Here is a 12,887-nt window from a genome sequence, read left to right as displayed (position 1 = left end):
ACACACACACACACACACACACACACACACACACACACACACACACACAATCCTCTCGGGGACCAGGGAGAGAGTACTTGTCTGACTTCTATCCACAAGCTCTATTGCTAGAGCAGAGCCACCTTCTAAAAGCCAGTGTGGTGCATAACCCTGTGGTGGGTGAGGAGACACGTGGGACGAGGGGCCTAATTCCCTTACTGTCCGAGGAACGACACTTAAGGTTGGCCAACACATGCATGTATCATGTATGTACACACACATATTCAAAAAGAATTTGGTGGGTTTGTTTCTTTTAAAAACATTATCAAACTAGGCATTGTGGCACATGCCTTTAATCCTAATGCTTGGGAGGCAGAGGCAGGTGAACCTCTGAGTTCAAAGCCAGCCTGTTGTACAGAGTGAGCTCCAGGACAGCCAGGGCTGCACAGAGAAACCATATATTGAAAAAAATTCTTATTTTATGTGTATGAATGCTTTCCCTGGATATATGTCTGTACGCCGCGTTGTGTGCCTGGTGCACAGGGAAGCTAAAAAAGGGTGCTGGATCCCCTGGAACTGGAAATACAGATAGTTGTAAACCATCATGAAGGTGCCAGGAATCAAACCCAGGTCCTCTGAAAGAGTAGACAGTGCTCTTAACCATTGAGCCATCTCTCCAACCTATTTTTTCCATCTTTTGAGAAAGTCTCCCACCATAGCACAGACTAACCTGGAACTCACTATGTAGGCTCCACAGCCTTCTTGCTTCAGTGTCCTGAATGCTGGGACTATAGCGGTGAGCCAAACCAGCTCCAAGCCTTCCTCCTTGTAACTTTCTTGGTACTCCAACCCCACCGTTCCCTTGTCCCATCTATCATCTATATTACTATAAAAATGTCTTCCTCCATGGAAAGTACTATTATCCTCCAAATCTCGCAGTGTTCCTTTCTTTCCTAAGAATGGAAAATTACCTGTATCTGAGGAGGTAGGACGCCTTTTCTGGGTAGAGGACAGGGATAGGCATGAGGGGGCCAGGATTGACAGTCAAAGGAAATACTGGCACAGGTGTACCCCACAGCTCCAAGTGCCCTTCCCCCAAGGAATTCCTCTTGGCAGAAGGGAGGTAACTCCAACTGGGGAACAGGAAGAGATGGCCCAACCAAGAAAGGTCTAGGTCTATAAGCTAGAAAAGATCAAAGCCACAGGTTAGCCAGGACCTTAGCACCTGACCTACCGTGTTCCTGCTCACACCGGAGGCAGCTGGTCCCGTTCAACTCACCTCACAGTCCAAGGTTCCAGTGTTATCTCTCACGTATAGGCTTCCACTCCTATACTCTTGTTCCAAATCCTCCAATAGGTCTACTAGTGTCCCTAAAAGTAACAGCTGCTCCCGGGGCAGGACACTGCCCCCTGGCCCAGCTCCTCGGGTCCAAGCCTGGTAAGCATTACCACTCCAGGACAGGTGGCTGCAGCATGGCAGATGCTGATGGGTCTTCAGATTCTGTACTGAGACAAAGCTGAAAAGTGAAGAAAGCCATTCTCCAAGTCAGTTACATCTGAGAAAAGACTCTCAACCTTTGCAGAGCACCGAGCACCTAAAGAGGGGCTGAAGGAGAGCATGGACTAAGAGATGTCTGCCTATGAAATTAAGGATGGGGTCTGGATCCTTAGGGTTGGGCAATGTCTCTGAGAGAAACAAGAAGAAAGTCTGTGATTAATATCTCTAGGAGAGACCAAGAGACATGAAGTGGTGGCGCACGCCTTTAATCCCAGCACTTGGGAGGTAGAGGCAGGCAGATTTCTGAGTTCGAGGCCAGCCTGGTCTACAGAGTGAGTTCCAGGACAGCCAGGGCTACACAAAGAAACCCTGTCTGGAAAAAACAAAACAAACAAACAAAAAAAAACAAACAAAAAGAGTCATAAAGTAGAAATAAACGTGCATGGAGAACACTAAAGACTCCACAAACAGGAACTGAAGCAATGGCTCAGAAGTTAAGAGCACAGACTGCAGCCAGGTGGTGGTGGGGCACACCTTGAATCCCCAGCATTTGGGAGGCAGACGGAGCACTGAGTTCAGGTTAGCCTGTTCTAGAGTGTGTTCCAGGATAGCCAGAACTACGAAGAGAAACCCAAACCCTGTCTCATAAAACAAAAGAAAGCAAACAAACAAAAGAGCATTGTTTACTCTTTCAGAAGACCAAGGTTTGATTCCCAGCATTCACAGTGGCGCACAACTGTCTGTAACACACAACCTGAGGGACCTGATGCCCGCTTCTGGCCTCCAACATCTCTAGGCACACATGTGGTACGCAGACAGACATGCAAGAAAAATACTCATATACATAAAATAAATTTAATTCAATATATTTTTTTAAAAAATAGCAGTATGCAGTTATATGAATAAACTGATAAGATCTCCCTGACAACAATGTGCAGGTAGATACTGCAACTGGAGGAGGCGCATCAGAACAGGCATAAGGGACCTCACTAACGCTTTTTCTTCACATCTTACAAAAAAGAACAAAGCAAATTCGACAAAATTTTCAACAAAAAAAGACTAAGAGTCTTAAGGCAGGCAGCAAGGACAAGGCTATAGAGTACTGCCTGCACAGGTCACGTCAGCTAAATCACTTTCTCCCTCTCTCCTCTCCTTATAAACACGACTTTAGCCAAGTTAGGGGAACTTTACGAAAGAAGCTGAATGAAGAATAGGAAAGTTCTGCAGAAAAGCGTGTGGAGCGTCCACCTTCTCCAGTCATCCTTCCTTCCTTTCCAACCCTAAAGTCAGCCACCCACCAAGCCCCACCTTGCCCTACCTGTAGCTCAGGGGCAGTGTAAAATCCTGGTTCTCTCCCTGGGACAGCCACGTCTCCTTCACACAATCAATTACTGACTGAGTCAACTGTTTATCTGGCTCCTTGTCAGCTGGACAAAGGGTCTCTTGGATGAAGGTCTGGGCAGCCTCGAGCCAGGCTTGCTCCTGAGGAAAATGAAACTAGTTAAAAAATCTTCACAATATCCTGCCCACCAAAGGATTTTCAATTAGTAATAATAGCACCTCAGAAAAACCTCATTTGGCTATGATACTGTCACTGTGCAAAGCTGGAGGATTCTCAGAGGATAAAAGAACAGACACAATAAATCAATCCCTCCAGACAATCAAAGGATGAATGTTTTGAACCCAAACAAGTTTTAAAAGTTAGTGCAAGACTGACTGGAGACAAAGGCTTGCCAAAGTGAGTCCAGCCATAGTTAAACAAGTGGCCACTTGCCTCCTTTGACAAATGTACTGATTCTTAAAATGCTCACTTGAAATTCAGACTCCTGGGGGCTGGAGTGATGGCTCAGCAATTAAGGCTTTTTTTTTTGTTGTTGGTTTTTTTTTTTTTTGGTTTTTCGAGACAGGGTTTCTCTTATATCCTGGGCTGTCCTGGAACTCACTCTGTAGACCAGGCTGGCCTCGAACTCAGAAATCCACCTGCCTCTGCCTCCCAAGTGCTGGGATTAAAGGCGTGTGCCACCACTGTCCAGCTGTTTTGTTTGTTTGTTTGTTTGTTTTTTGTTTTTTGAGACAGGGTTTGTCTGTATAGGCCTGGCTGTCCTGGAACTCACTCTGTAGACCAGGCTGGCCCGAACTCAGAAATCTGCCTGCCAAGCCCTGGGATTAAAGGTGTGTGCCACCACTGCTCGGCCATATATCTTTTTTGTTAATATTTTTTAATTAAGTCTTCTAGAGGACCAAATTTCAATTCCCAGTACCCACACGGTAGCTCCTAACTGTCTGCAATTCCAGATCCAGGTGATCTAACGCCCTCTTCTGCCCTCTGTGGACAGTGCATGCACATGGTAGGCATTGCATGCACAGGTTACACAGACATACATGCAGGGAAAACATCCATAACACATTTTCAAAAAAGAAAAGAAAAAAATACAGAGAGATTCCCTGTCGGCCTTTTTCTGGCCATCCCAGGTCAGCTGTCCTCTGACCTTGGAGCTGTCCACGGTACCTTGCACACAAGGCTAGTCTATCATACAGCACTGCCCCCAGGGTTACAGTTATCTCATCTTACACTGAGTCTGCTTCTAAGTCAGAAAGCTGAAAAGTAGAAATGGGAGAATGGCTTTCAAAAATCCACACCTCTGGGGCTGGAGAGATGGCTCAGAGGTTAAGAGCACTGTCTGCTCTTCCAGAGGTCCTGAGATCAATCCCCAGCAACCACATGGTGACTCACAACCATCTATAATGAGATCTGGTGCCCTCTTCTGTCCTACAGGCATACATGTAAGCAATAATAAATAAATCTTAAAAAAAAAAAAAAAAATCCACACCTTTAATCCCAGCAGAGGCAGAGGCGGCAGATCTCTGAGTTCTAGGACAGCTTGGTCAGAGCAAGTTCCAGGACACCCAGGGCTACAGACAGAAACTGACTTTAAAAAAAACAAAAAACAAAAAACAAAACCCTTTAAAAATGGTTTTAAGAGAAGATCCAGGGTAGGGTGTGGAGCAGAGCAATGGCTCAGGGGTTAAGAGCACTGACTTTCAGAGGTTCTGAGTTCAATTCCCAGCAGTCACAGTGTGGCTCACAATCATCTGTAATGGGATCCGATGCTCTTTTCTGATGTGTCTGAAGACAGCTATAGTGCACTCACACATAAAAAAATAAATCCTAAAAAAAAATTGGACATAGTATGTGATTCAACATCGAGAAGACTGGTTCTGGAGGATCTTGAGTGTGGTGCCAGCAAAAGACACAGTTAAAATTCTGTCTCAAAAGGAAACAACAACAACAAAAACCACAATACTAGGGAGACTGCGGTGGTGAAGGGCACTTGTTCTTACAGAGGACCCAGGTTCAAGTCCCAGCACCACATCCACAGCAGATCACAAACACCTGTAACTCCAGTTCCAGAATATCCTATGTACTTTTGACCTTTACAAACTGTAGGCACACATATGGTGCACATATACATGCAGACAAAACACACAGATAAAATCTTTTTTTAAAAGGCAGATGCACACATGATTTCAGAGACTGTGACAGCATGTACAAGAACTGCACGATTTCAAGCCACACAAAACTCCAGTGAGGAGAAGGGGAAGTGTGCACAAAGTCCCACGCTTAGCCAAGAAGCTATCGGAAAGCCATTTGTGTTGGTAGAAGGAAACTCAGTTTTCTCCAGTGGAATGAAGATACATCACACAGACTCTAAGGCAGGCCCCGAGCTCCGAATTGGTTGGCCAACACAAAACACTCTGAGCTTCTATATTTCCCGTTTTTGTTTTTTTACTTTTGGCTTTTCTGGTTTGGGTTTTGGGTTGGATTTGTGTCTTTATTTCTGAGAGAGAGAATGAAGTTGACTGGGTAGGATCTAGGAGTTGGTGGAGGGGAAAGAATAAGATCAAAATACACTGCAAAAAAAAAAAATTTAGCCCCTTAAAAAACCACACATCATTGATTTGAACATGTGAGAATGTCTAATAGAACACAAGGAAGGACACAGGCAAAGGGTCAAAGGGTAAGGTCCCTGGTTCAGAAGCAATGATGACACAGGACCTGAAAGAGGACTTGGATCTCCTAGGACAGGACTCTGACAGTCCTGATGTTTGGCCTGTGTGCATGCTGGTGCCCATCCCATCTCCTAAAACTGGAGTTAAGGATGGGTGTGGACCAGTGGGTGCTGGGAACTGAAGCTGAGTCCTCTGAAAGAACACCCAGTGCTCTTAACTCCCAAGCCATCTCACCAACAGCACTCCCACCTCTTTTTGAGACAAGGTCTTCCTGGTTGGCCTATAACCCAATATACAAACCAAACTGTCCTTGAACTCACAGCTCCTCGTCTCTGCCTCCAGCCAGTAGGACTACAGGCACGTACATACCATCATGACTGTATTAAGAGTATAGTTTTTAATCATTCCATTTTTTTTTTTAGGCAAGTATATGCACTGAGTCCCTATAAACTATATACGAGATCTAATCCTACTAGCTCTGACCCCTGCTCTGTCTTTTCAGCTAGTTCTAACCATCACAGGTTCATCTCTGGTCAATACGCCACATTCAGCACATCCTTGGCATCTTGAAAAAACACTTTCAATGTTCTAAATTATTTTAGCATTCCTGTGGACAGTCCTACTGACTTAAACCTAGGACAAACACTCCCTTTGCATTCATATTAAGAGTTTTGGACAGTGGACAATCCACTATCCAGATATACTTCATTGACATAATCAAAGCCTAGAAGTACACTGTTTTCCCTCAGGTTTGTTTTGTTTTGATTACTAGTCCTCTGATGCCCCGTCCATTACTTGACAACCTTTGTTTTTCAAAGTAGTAGCATCACTTCAAAGTGAAATCTAATTTGGTTTGATTTAAAAGGGGGTAGGGCCGGGCAGTGGTGGCACACACCTTTAATCCCAGCATTTGAGAGGCAGAGGCAGGCGGATTTCTGAGTTCGAGGCCAGCCTGGTCTACAGAGTGAGTTCCAGGACAGCCAGGGCTACACAGAGAAACCCTGTCTCAGAAAAAAACAAAAACAAAACAAAACAAAAAAATTAAAAGGGGGGTGGGAAGGCAGATTTCACATCTTTAACACCATTACTAGGGAAGTAGAAGCAGGCAGATCTCTGTGAGTTCAAGGCTGGCCTGGTCTACATAGTGAATTGCAGGAAGCAAAAGCTTTGTAGAAAGACCCTGTTCATCTCCTGATAGTCCTACCTACATACATACACACACACACAAAAGCCAAGAGGAAGAGTTTCTTTTTCTTTTTCTTTTTGGAGACAGGGTTCCTCTGTGTAGCCCTGGCTGTCCTGGAACTCACTCTGTAGACCAGGCTGGCCTCGAACTCAGAAATCCGCCTACCTCTGCCTCCCAAGTGCTGGGATTAAAGGCGTGCGCCACCACTGCCCGGCTTTTTTTTTTTTTTTTTTTTTTTTTAATTTTTTTTTAGAGGAAACCCCAGAACTGAGCTCAGGAGGTTCCTTGTTCAGTAGCAATGATGACACGGGACCTGAAAGAGGACTTGGATCTCCTAGGACAGGACTCTGATAGTGATGAGGAAGTAGTCCTAACTCATGCAGAGCCAACTGAAAGGCTGGAACAGGCATTTTGAAGAAACGTATTTAAGAACAAAATAATAATAATAAAAATAAATAAATAACAACAACAGGCCAGTGAGATAGCTTAGCAGGTACAGACACTTGCAGCAAAAACCTGATTACCTAAGTTTTATCTTTGAAATCTTCATAAAGATGAAAAAGAGAAATAATTCCACAAAATTGTCCTCTGAACTCTACATGTTAGCTGTAGCACATACATATCTCTACACATACACACCATGGGCACACACACTCCTTGTCATGTGGTTCAGTGGCAGAGCATTTAATCAGCATGTATGAGGGTCTGAATTCAATCTCCTGCGGCTGGGTTAGGAGGGGGGTTGGGGGAGCTCTATGTCTCTATCCCAGCACTAGATGCTTAAGCAAGAAAAACAAATTCGAAGCCATTGTGGGCTACACAGTGCATTTTAAGGGCAGCCTCAGTTACACAGGGAAGACTCTGGTTTTTGCTGTTGTTTGTTCAAGGGAAAAAAAGTGTATGAAGGACATTTATTGACTCAAATGAAACAGGTCTGTTTTGTTAATAAACCCCAAGATTCATTTTGTATAATGTAAGCTGAACACTTTACCCTCAAATACTTGAATTGCCTACCTTTATTGTTGTTTTTAAAACAGGGTCCCTCTATGCAGCCCTGCTGCCCTGTAACTTGCTATGCACACTACATCTGCTTGTGCTCCCAATTGCTGGGATTAAAGGCTTGGTCCGCCACACCTGGCTGAATCGACTACCTTGAACAAATGACCTTGAAAAGATGACTGTTGGGCTGGTGAGATGGCTCAGTGGTTAAGAGCACTGACTGCTCTTCTAGAGGTCATGAGTTCAAATCCCAGCAACCACATGGTGGCTCACAACCATCTGCAATGAGATCTGATGACCTCATATGGGTGTCTGGAGACAGCTACAGTGTACTTACATATAATAAATAAACAAATAATCTAAAAAAAAAAAAGATGACTGATGCTCAAGGATCTCTACTTTAGCTGAGTTCTCTCTCCTGAGATCTGGTCCTATCACTCTGCTCAGTACAACACCACATTATGTCCTCTATACAAACACTCCAGCTCACTGGGCAGACAGCTCCTTGACTACCCCTTAACTAACTAGCTCCTTGTCTTTTACAATAGATTCTAATGTCTTACTCTTTTTGGTTTGTTTGTTCTTCGAGACAGGGCTTCTCTACATATCCCCGGCTATCATGTAACTCCTTATGTAGACAGGCCTCGAACTCACAAGAGATCTGTCTGCCTCTGCCTCTGGGTGCTGAGATTAAAGGCGTAAACCACCATCCTTGGCCTTTTCTTTACCTCTGGTACCCCAACACTGCTGTCGTGGATGAAGCTACCATACCCTCTGCTTTCAACCAGAAGTCTTTAAGCTCGACTGTCCACAGAAAACTTCAGTAAACTAAAACCCAAATCTCATCCAATCACTCCTTTGTCCAAAAAGGGACAAGTGCAAGGCAGGCGTAGTGACTTGTAGAGGCTAGCTTAGTGAATTACATAGCAAGCACCAGGTTTATGTGATGTTAACGTGACGCTGTCATTAAAAAAAAAATTAAAAAATTAAAAAACCACTAACAACTACCAAGAAGTTCTTGCTTAGCAAGTCAAGACAGTTCTCTATTCCTTTTGAATCCTCCGCCTCCACCCAACGGAATTTAGTTTTTCAAACGATATTTGCTCTAATTTTTGCTTGACAACATGGCTCTGATGCCTAGTACCGTTTTCTGATTAGCTAACGGCGCTACGCACCCAAGGACTGGGGCGTTTCTCTTTTCCCAGTCCAACTAAGTCCGAGGGCCCCCCGTAGCCATAACAACCAGCAGAGCTAATCTCCTTCAGAGCGTAAATCTCCGACAGTGGGCGGAGACGTATTCCAGGCGGGGTCGGCCCTGGAACAAAGGGCCGGAAAAGCCGCCGCTCCCCAGGCCGAGACCACAGACAATGGATGGAAAGAGTACAGAAAGGAAAGAAATCTAGGACAAGAAGGAAAAATAAAGCAAAAAACCCACGAGAACCACACAAACAGCACTCACGGAGGTAGGCGGCTGTGCTCGGCTAGCAGCCATGACGAGCCAAACCCCTACCCTGAAGAACGCGCGAACTCCGGGCGCAAGTGCTCACGGGAGGGAGCCTGTGACGTCAGGGAGCAGCACTGGCTCCTCCCTCTGCATCCTCCAGCGGGCTGCCCCACCTCGGACCTTTTGCCTTGAACTTGCCACAAGGAGCCCACTGGCCTTAAATTTGCAGCGACCCTTTCGCTTCTGTCTCCTAACAGCGGGAATTACAGATGTGCGTCACCAGATCGGGCCTGTTTCCTTTCTTTAGTGACAGCGCGGCCGGATCCTAGTGTTTCACGTGGAATGGGGTGGAGTGAGGCGGGGCGGGGTGGGGCGGGGCGGGAGATGCTGGAGCGCGTAATCACTTGGCTCATAACACCTAAAATTTTCAGACTCCCTAAATCTTGCCAAGCAGAGATGCGCAATTTAAAAGTAGCCACAGGCTGGATGTGATGGCGCATGTGCCTTTAATCCCAGCAATCCGGGTGCAGAGACAGGGGGGTCTCTGAGTTTGAGTTCCAGCCTAAGCTGCTCTACATAGTGAGTTTCAGGCCAGCCAGAACTACGAAGTGAGGACAAAAAAAAAAAAAAACGCAGCCCCGGGACACCATTCACATAGGTGATATGTGTTGTGGCCTTAAGTCACTGGTGCATCTAGCTCTTTCTCTTACCTGTCGGCTCCAATTCAAGAGTCTTTTTCTATTTATTTTTTATTCTAATGTCTAGAACTGTACTTACTACCAAAGGTAACATACCATTATGTTACCTTGGTGAACATAATGTGGCTCAATTAATGAAAGCTTTTGCTTTTCCTAATTCAATCAGCCAGGCAGTCAATAGCTCAGTACTGATGGAGTAAACAGAATTCATCTATATACCAGGCACTGTTTTAGGATCTGGGTGTATTCATTGAAGAAAACAAAAATCCCCACCTTGTTCTGAGACAAAGAGATTGACGGGGGAAACAGGCAAAGTATATAGAATGAGGAGAGAGAGAGAGAGAGAGAGAGAGAGAGAGAGAGAGAGAGAGAAGCAAAGCCAGGAGATTGTCTGACACATGGTACACTTACATCCATGCAAGCAAAACACTCAAATACATAAAAAGAAAGAGAGAAAAAAAGTGTGGTGGTGCCTTAATCACAGCATTCAGGAGGCAAGAGAATCTTTGTGAGTTTAAAGCAGCCTAGGTTACATTTAAAAAAAAAAAGTATTAAACCTGCAAGTTATTGTATCCCTTCATTCAACTTCACTTTTGATGCAAACAATTCTTTATTTTGTGAACTATGCACTGTGGTGATGAATGAGAAGTTAGGGCAAAAGCCCCAACCCAAGTGGCCATGTCTCAACTAAAAAGATTTTGTAACATAAGAGAGTCTGTTGTTTAAGGGATTTTATTATTTTCTTTTAAGGTATTCTTCAAGCAGGCCTGTTGATCTTGACATTCAAATTAACTAAAGGGAGGAAAGACTCATAAGGAAGGAAAAAAGAAAACAATAAATAAAAATCCAGTGTCGACTTAAAAACAAGATGGAGCTACCCAGTCAACCATTAGCAATGCCTTCAATAACAACACTTTCAGGGTTTTTCGTTCGTTTGTTTTATTTTGTTGTCGTTTTTGGTTTCTGTTATTTTTGTTGTTTTGAGACAAGTGTTGTGTTCTATAGCACCTTATTGGATCTTGTATTTGCTATTTGGTCAAAGGTGACCTGAAACTCTTGAACCTCCTGTCTCTTCTGAGGAGATTATAGGTTTGTATCACAGGCTCATAAGTTCTTTATAAAAGAAATGTTTGGAGACAGTGTGGTGGTACGTGCCTGTAGTTTCAGCCAGCTAGAAGGATTAGTTTAAGGACATCTTGGACAATACAATGAGAGGATCTATCTAAGAATGAGAGCCAGAAACGGTGTTGCAGCTCCACAGTCAGCACGTGGGAGGTGGAGCTAGGAAGATGAAGGATTCGAGGTCAGTCTCAGTTACAAGATACCCTGAGGCACACAAAAGCAAACCACACAAAAATGTGGAACTTAAACTAAATGTTTCATCCCAACTGTTTCTCATATTATGTCAGAGATGCATATTTTTTTCTATTTTCTCCAAAGCAGGAAATCCCCCCAATATTAAAGCCTCTCTTACAACCGTACCAGCCTCCTTTATTAAAATACTTATCAAAATTTAACCGTTCCTTTTGCTTTCAACATTTCCCTGTCACTGGTAGAATCCCTTCGTTTATCTTGCCTATGACTGTTAGGGTCTTGGAACTGTTGCACAAACCACTCAGACCTCATCTCAGTTAAATATAGCTGGTTTATTGAACCAAGATGGATTGATCAAACTCAGAGCTATAAAACTACAACCGTGACCGTTTTTCAGAGCCTGCTTTGTAGGGGGAGGTGCTGATACAAAAAGTTGGTTCCCTAATTGCTTCTTGATTTGGTCAATAAAGGCAGAAGTCTGGGGCTGGAGTGATGGCTCAGTGGTAAAGACCACTGACTGTTCTTCCAGAGGACCCGAGCCATATGGTGACTCACAACCATCTGATGCCCTCTTCTGGTCGCTTTAAATAAACCTTTAAAAAGAAAGAGAGAAAGGAAGGAAGGAAGGAAGGAAGAAAGAAAGAAAGAAAGAAAGAAAGAAAGAAAGAAAGAAAGAAAGAAAGAGAGGAAGGAAGGAAGAAAGGAAGAAAGAAAAGGCAGCAGAAGCCAATTTCGAAGGGTAAAGGTGGGACATCCAGATCCCAGGAGGAGAAGGAGCCGACGGGAGAGAAACAGAGAGAGGACACGATAACCATGTAAGGTCTTGTGGAGGCGGTAACTGGCAGCCCCTGCCACTGGCAGATGGCTGATATAGGCTAGCAGATAAGGTTAGGGCAGAAGAGTCTTTGCCCACCAATTGTTATCTGGCCAGTTCTAAGATAATAAAATAGTCTTTGTTTTTCATCTTTGGAGCAAAGCTGGGCAGAGAAAGAGGGAAACCAGTGCCAGTGCCGTACCTGGCAGTTTGGTGAAGCTAAGCTGGGAGGGGGTGGGGGTAGAAATCACAGCTCCCTGGGAGGGCGCCAGAGCTGAATCATGAGTAGAGCTCTCAGAAAGGCAAGAGGCAAGGCGGTAGCCTGTTTTCTAAAATTACACTCAACAGCTTCTATGCGCAAAAAAAAAAAAAAAAAAAGCAAAAACAAAAACAAAAGAAAAAAACAACAAAAAAAAACCAGTGAGCTCATAAGTGGGTGCAGGGAGGGTTGTAGCGAGCCTTTTTCCAAGCCTTTTTTTAGTCATTTAGACACAACAGTTCAGACTGACATCTATTTTGATGGATCCTGAGTGAAGGCTACAATTGGGGAATTTCCAATAATAATAATAAAAGCCTTGGGGCTGGAGAGATGACTCAGCACTGACTGCTCTTCCAGAGGTCCCGAGTCCAATTCCCAGCACCTACATGGTGGCTCACAACCATCTGTAATGAGATTTGATGCCCTCTTCTGGTGTGTCTGAAGACAGCTACAGGGCACTCATATACATGAAATAAATAAATCTTTTTTAAAGATAATAAGCCTCAGAATATATGCTCAACTTGACCTTGCTCTGAGCCAAACTATTTTTCTTTTTTTTTTCTTCTTTTTTTTTTTTGGTTTTTCGAGACAGGGTTTCTCTGTGTATCCCTGGGTGTCCTGGAACTCACTCTGTAGACCAGGCTAGCCTCGAACTCAGAAATCCACCTGCCTCTGCCTCCCAAAT

At 44.2% G+C, this 12,887-nt stretch overlaps 1 protein-coding gene across 2 annotated transcripts in view; it reads right to left on the bottom strand.

The window, feature by feature from the left end:
• The window catches only part of Ctc1 (CST telomere replication complex component 1), a 21,840-nt gene extending 12,453 nt beyond the window's left edge, over positions 1-9,387 (bottom strand). Inside the window, exons 1-4 of one of the 2 annotated variants that reach the window (XM_028780136.1) lie at positions 9,133-9,387; positions 2,796-2,959; positions 1,259-1,496; positions 951-1,162 (exon numbers count right to left, since the gene is read on the bottom strand). In XM_028780136.1, coding sequence (XP_028635969.1) covers positions 951-1,162; positions 1,259-1,496; positions 2,796-2,959; positions 9,133-9,165 — 647 coding nt within the window. In that variant the 5' untranslated portion in view covers positions 9,166-9,387. Of the gene's footprint in view, positions 1-950; positions 1,163-1,258; positions 1,497-2,795; positions 2,960-9,132 lie in introns of those variants that run through there. The other variant, XM_028780137.1, reaches the window with a different exon arrangement.
• Positions 9,388-12,887: the final 3,500 nt, after the last annotated feature.

Source organism: Grammomys surdaster, unplaced genomic scaffold (assembly GCF_004785775.1).
Source record: "Grammomys surdaster isolate TR1022 unplaced genomic scaffold, NIH_TR_1.0 364, whole genome shotgun sequence".
Taxonomy (NCBI): Eukaryota; Metazoa; Chordata; class Mammalia; order Rodentia; family Muridae; genus Grammomys; species Grammomys surdaster.
This window is presented reverse-complemented; position numbering and strand designations above follow the sequence as displayed.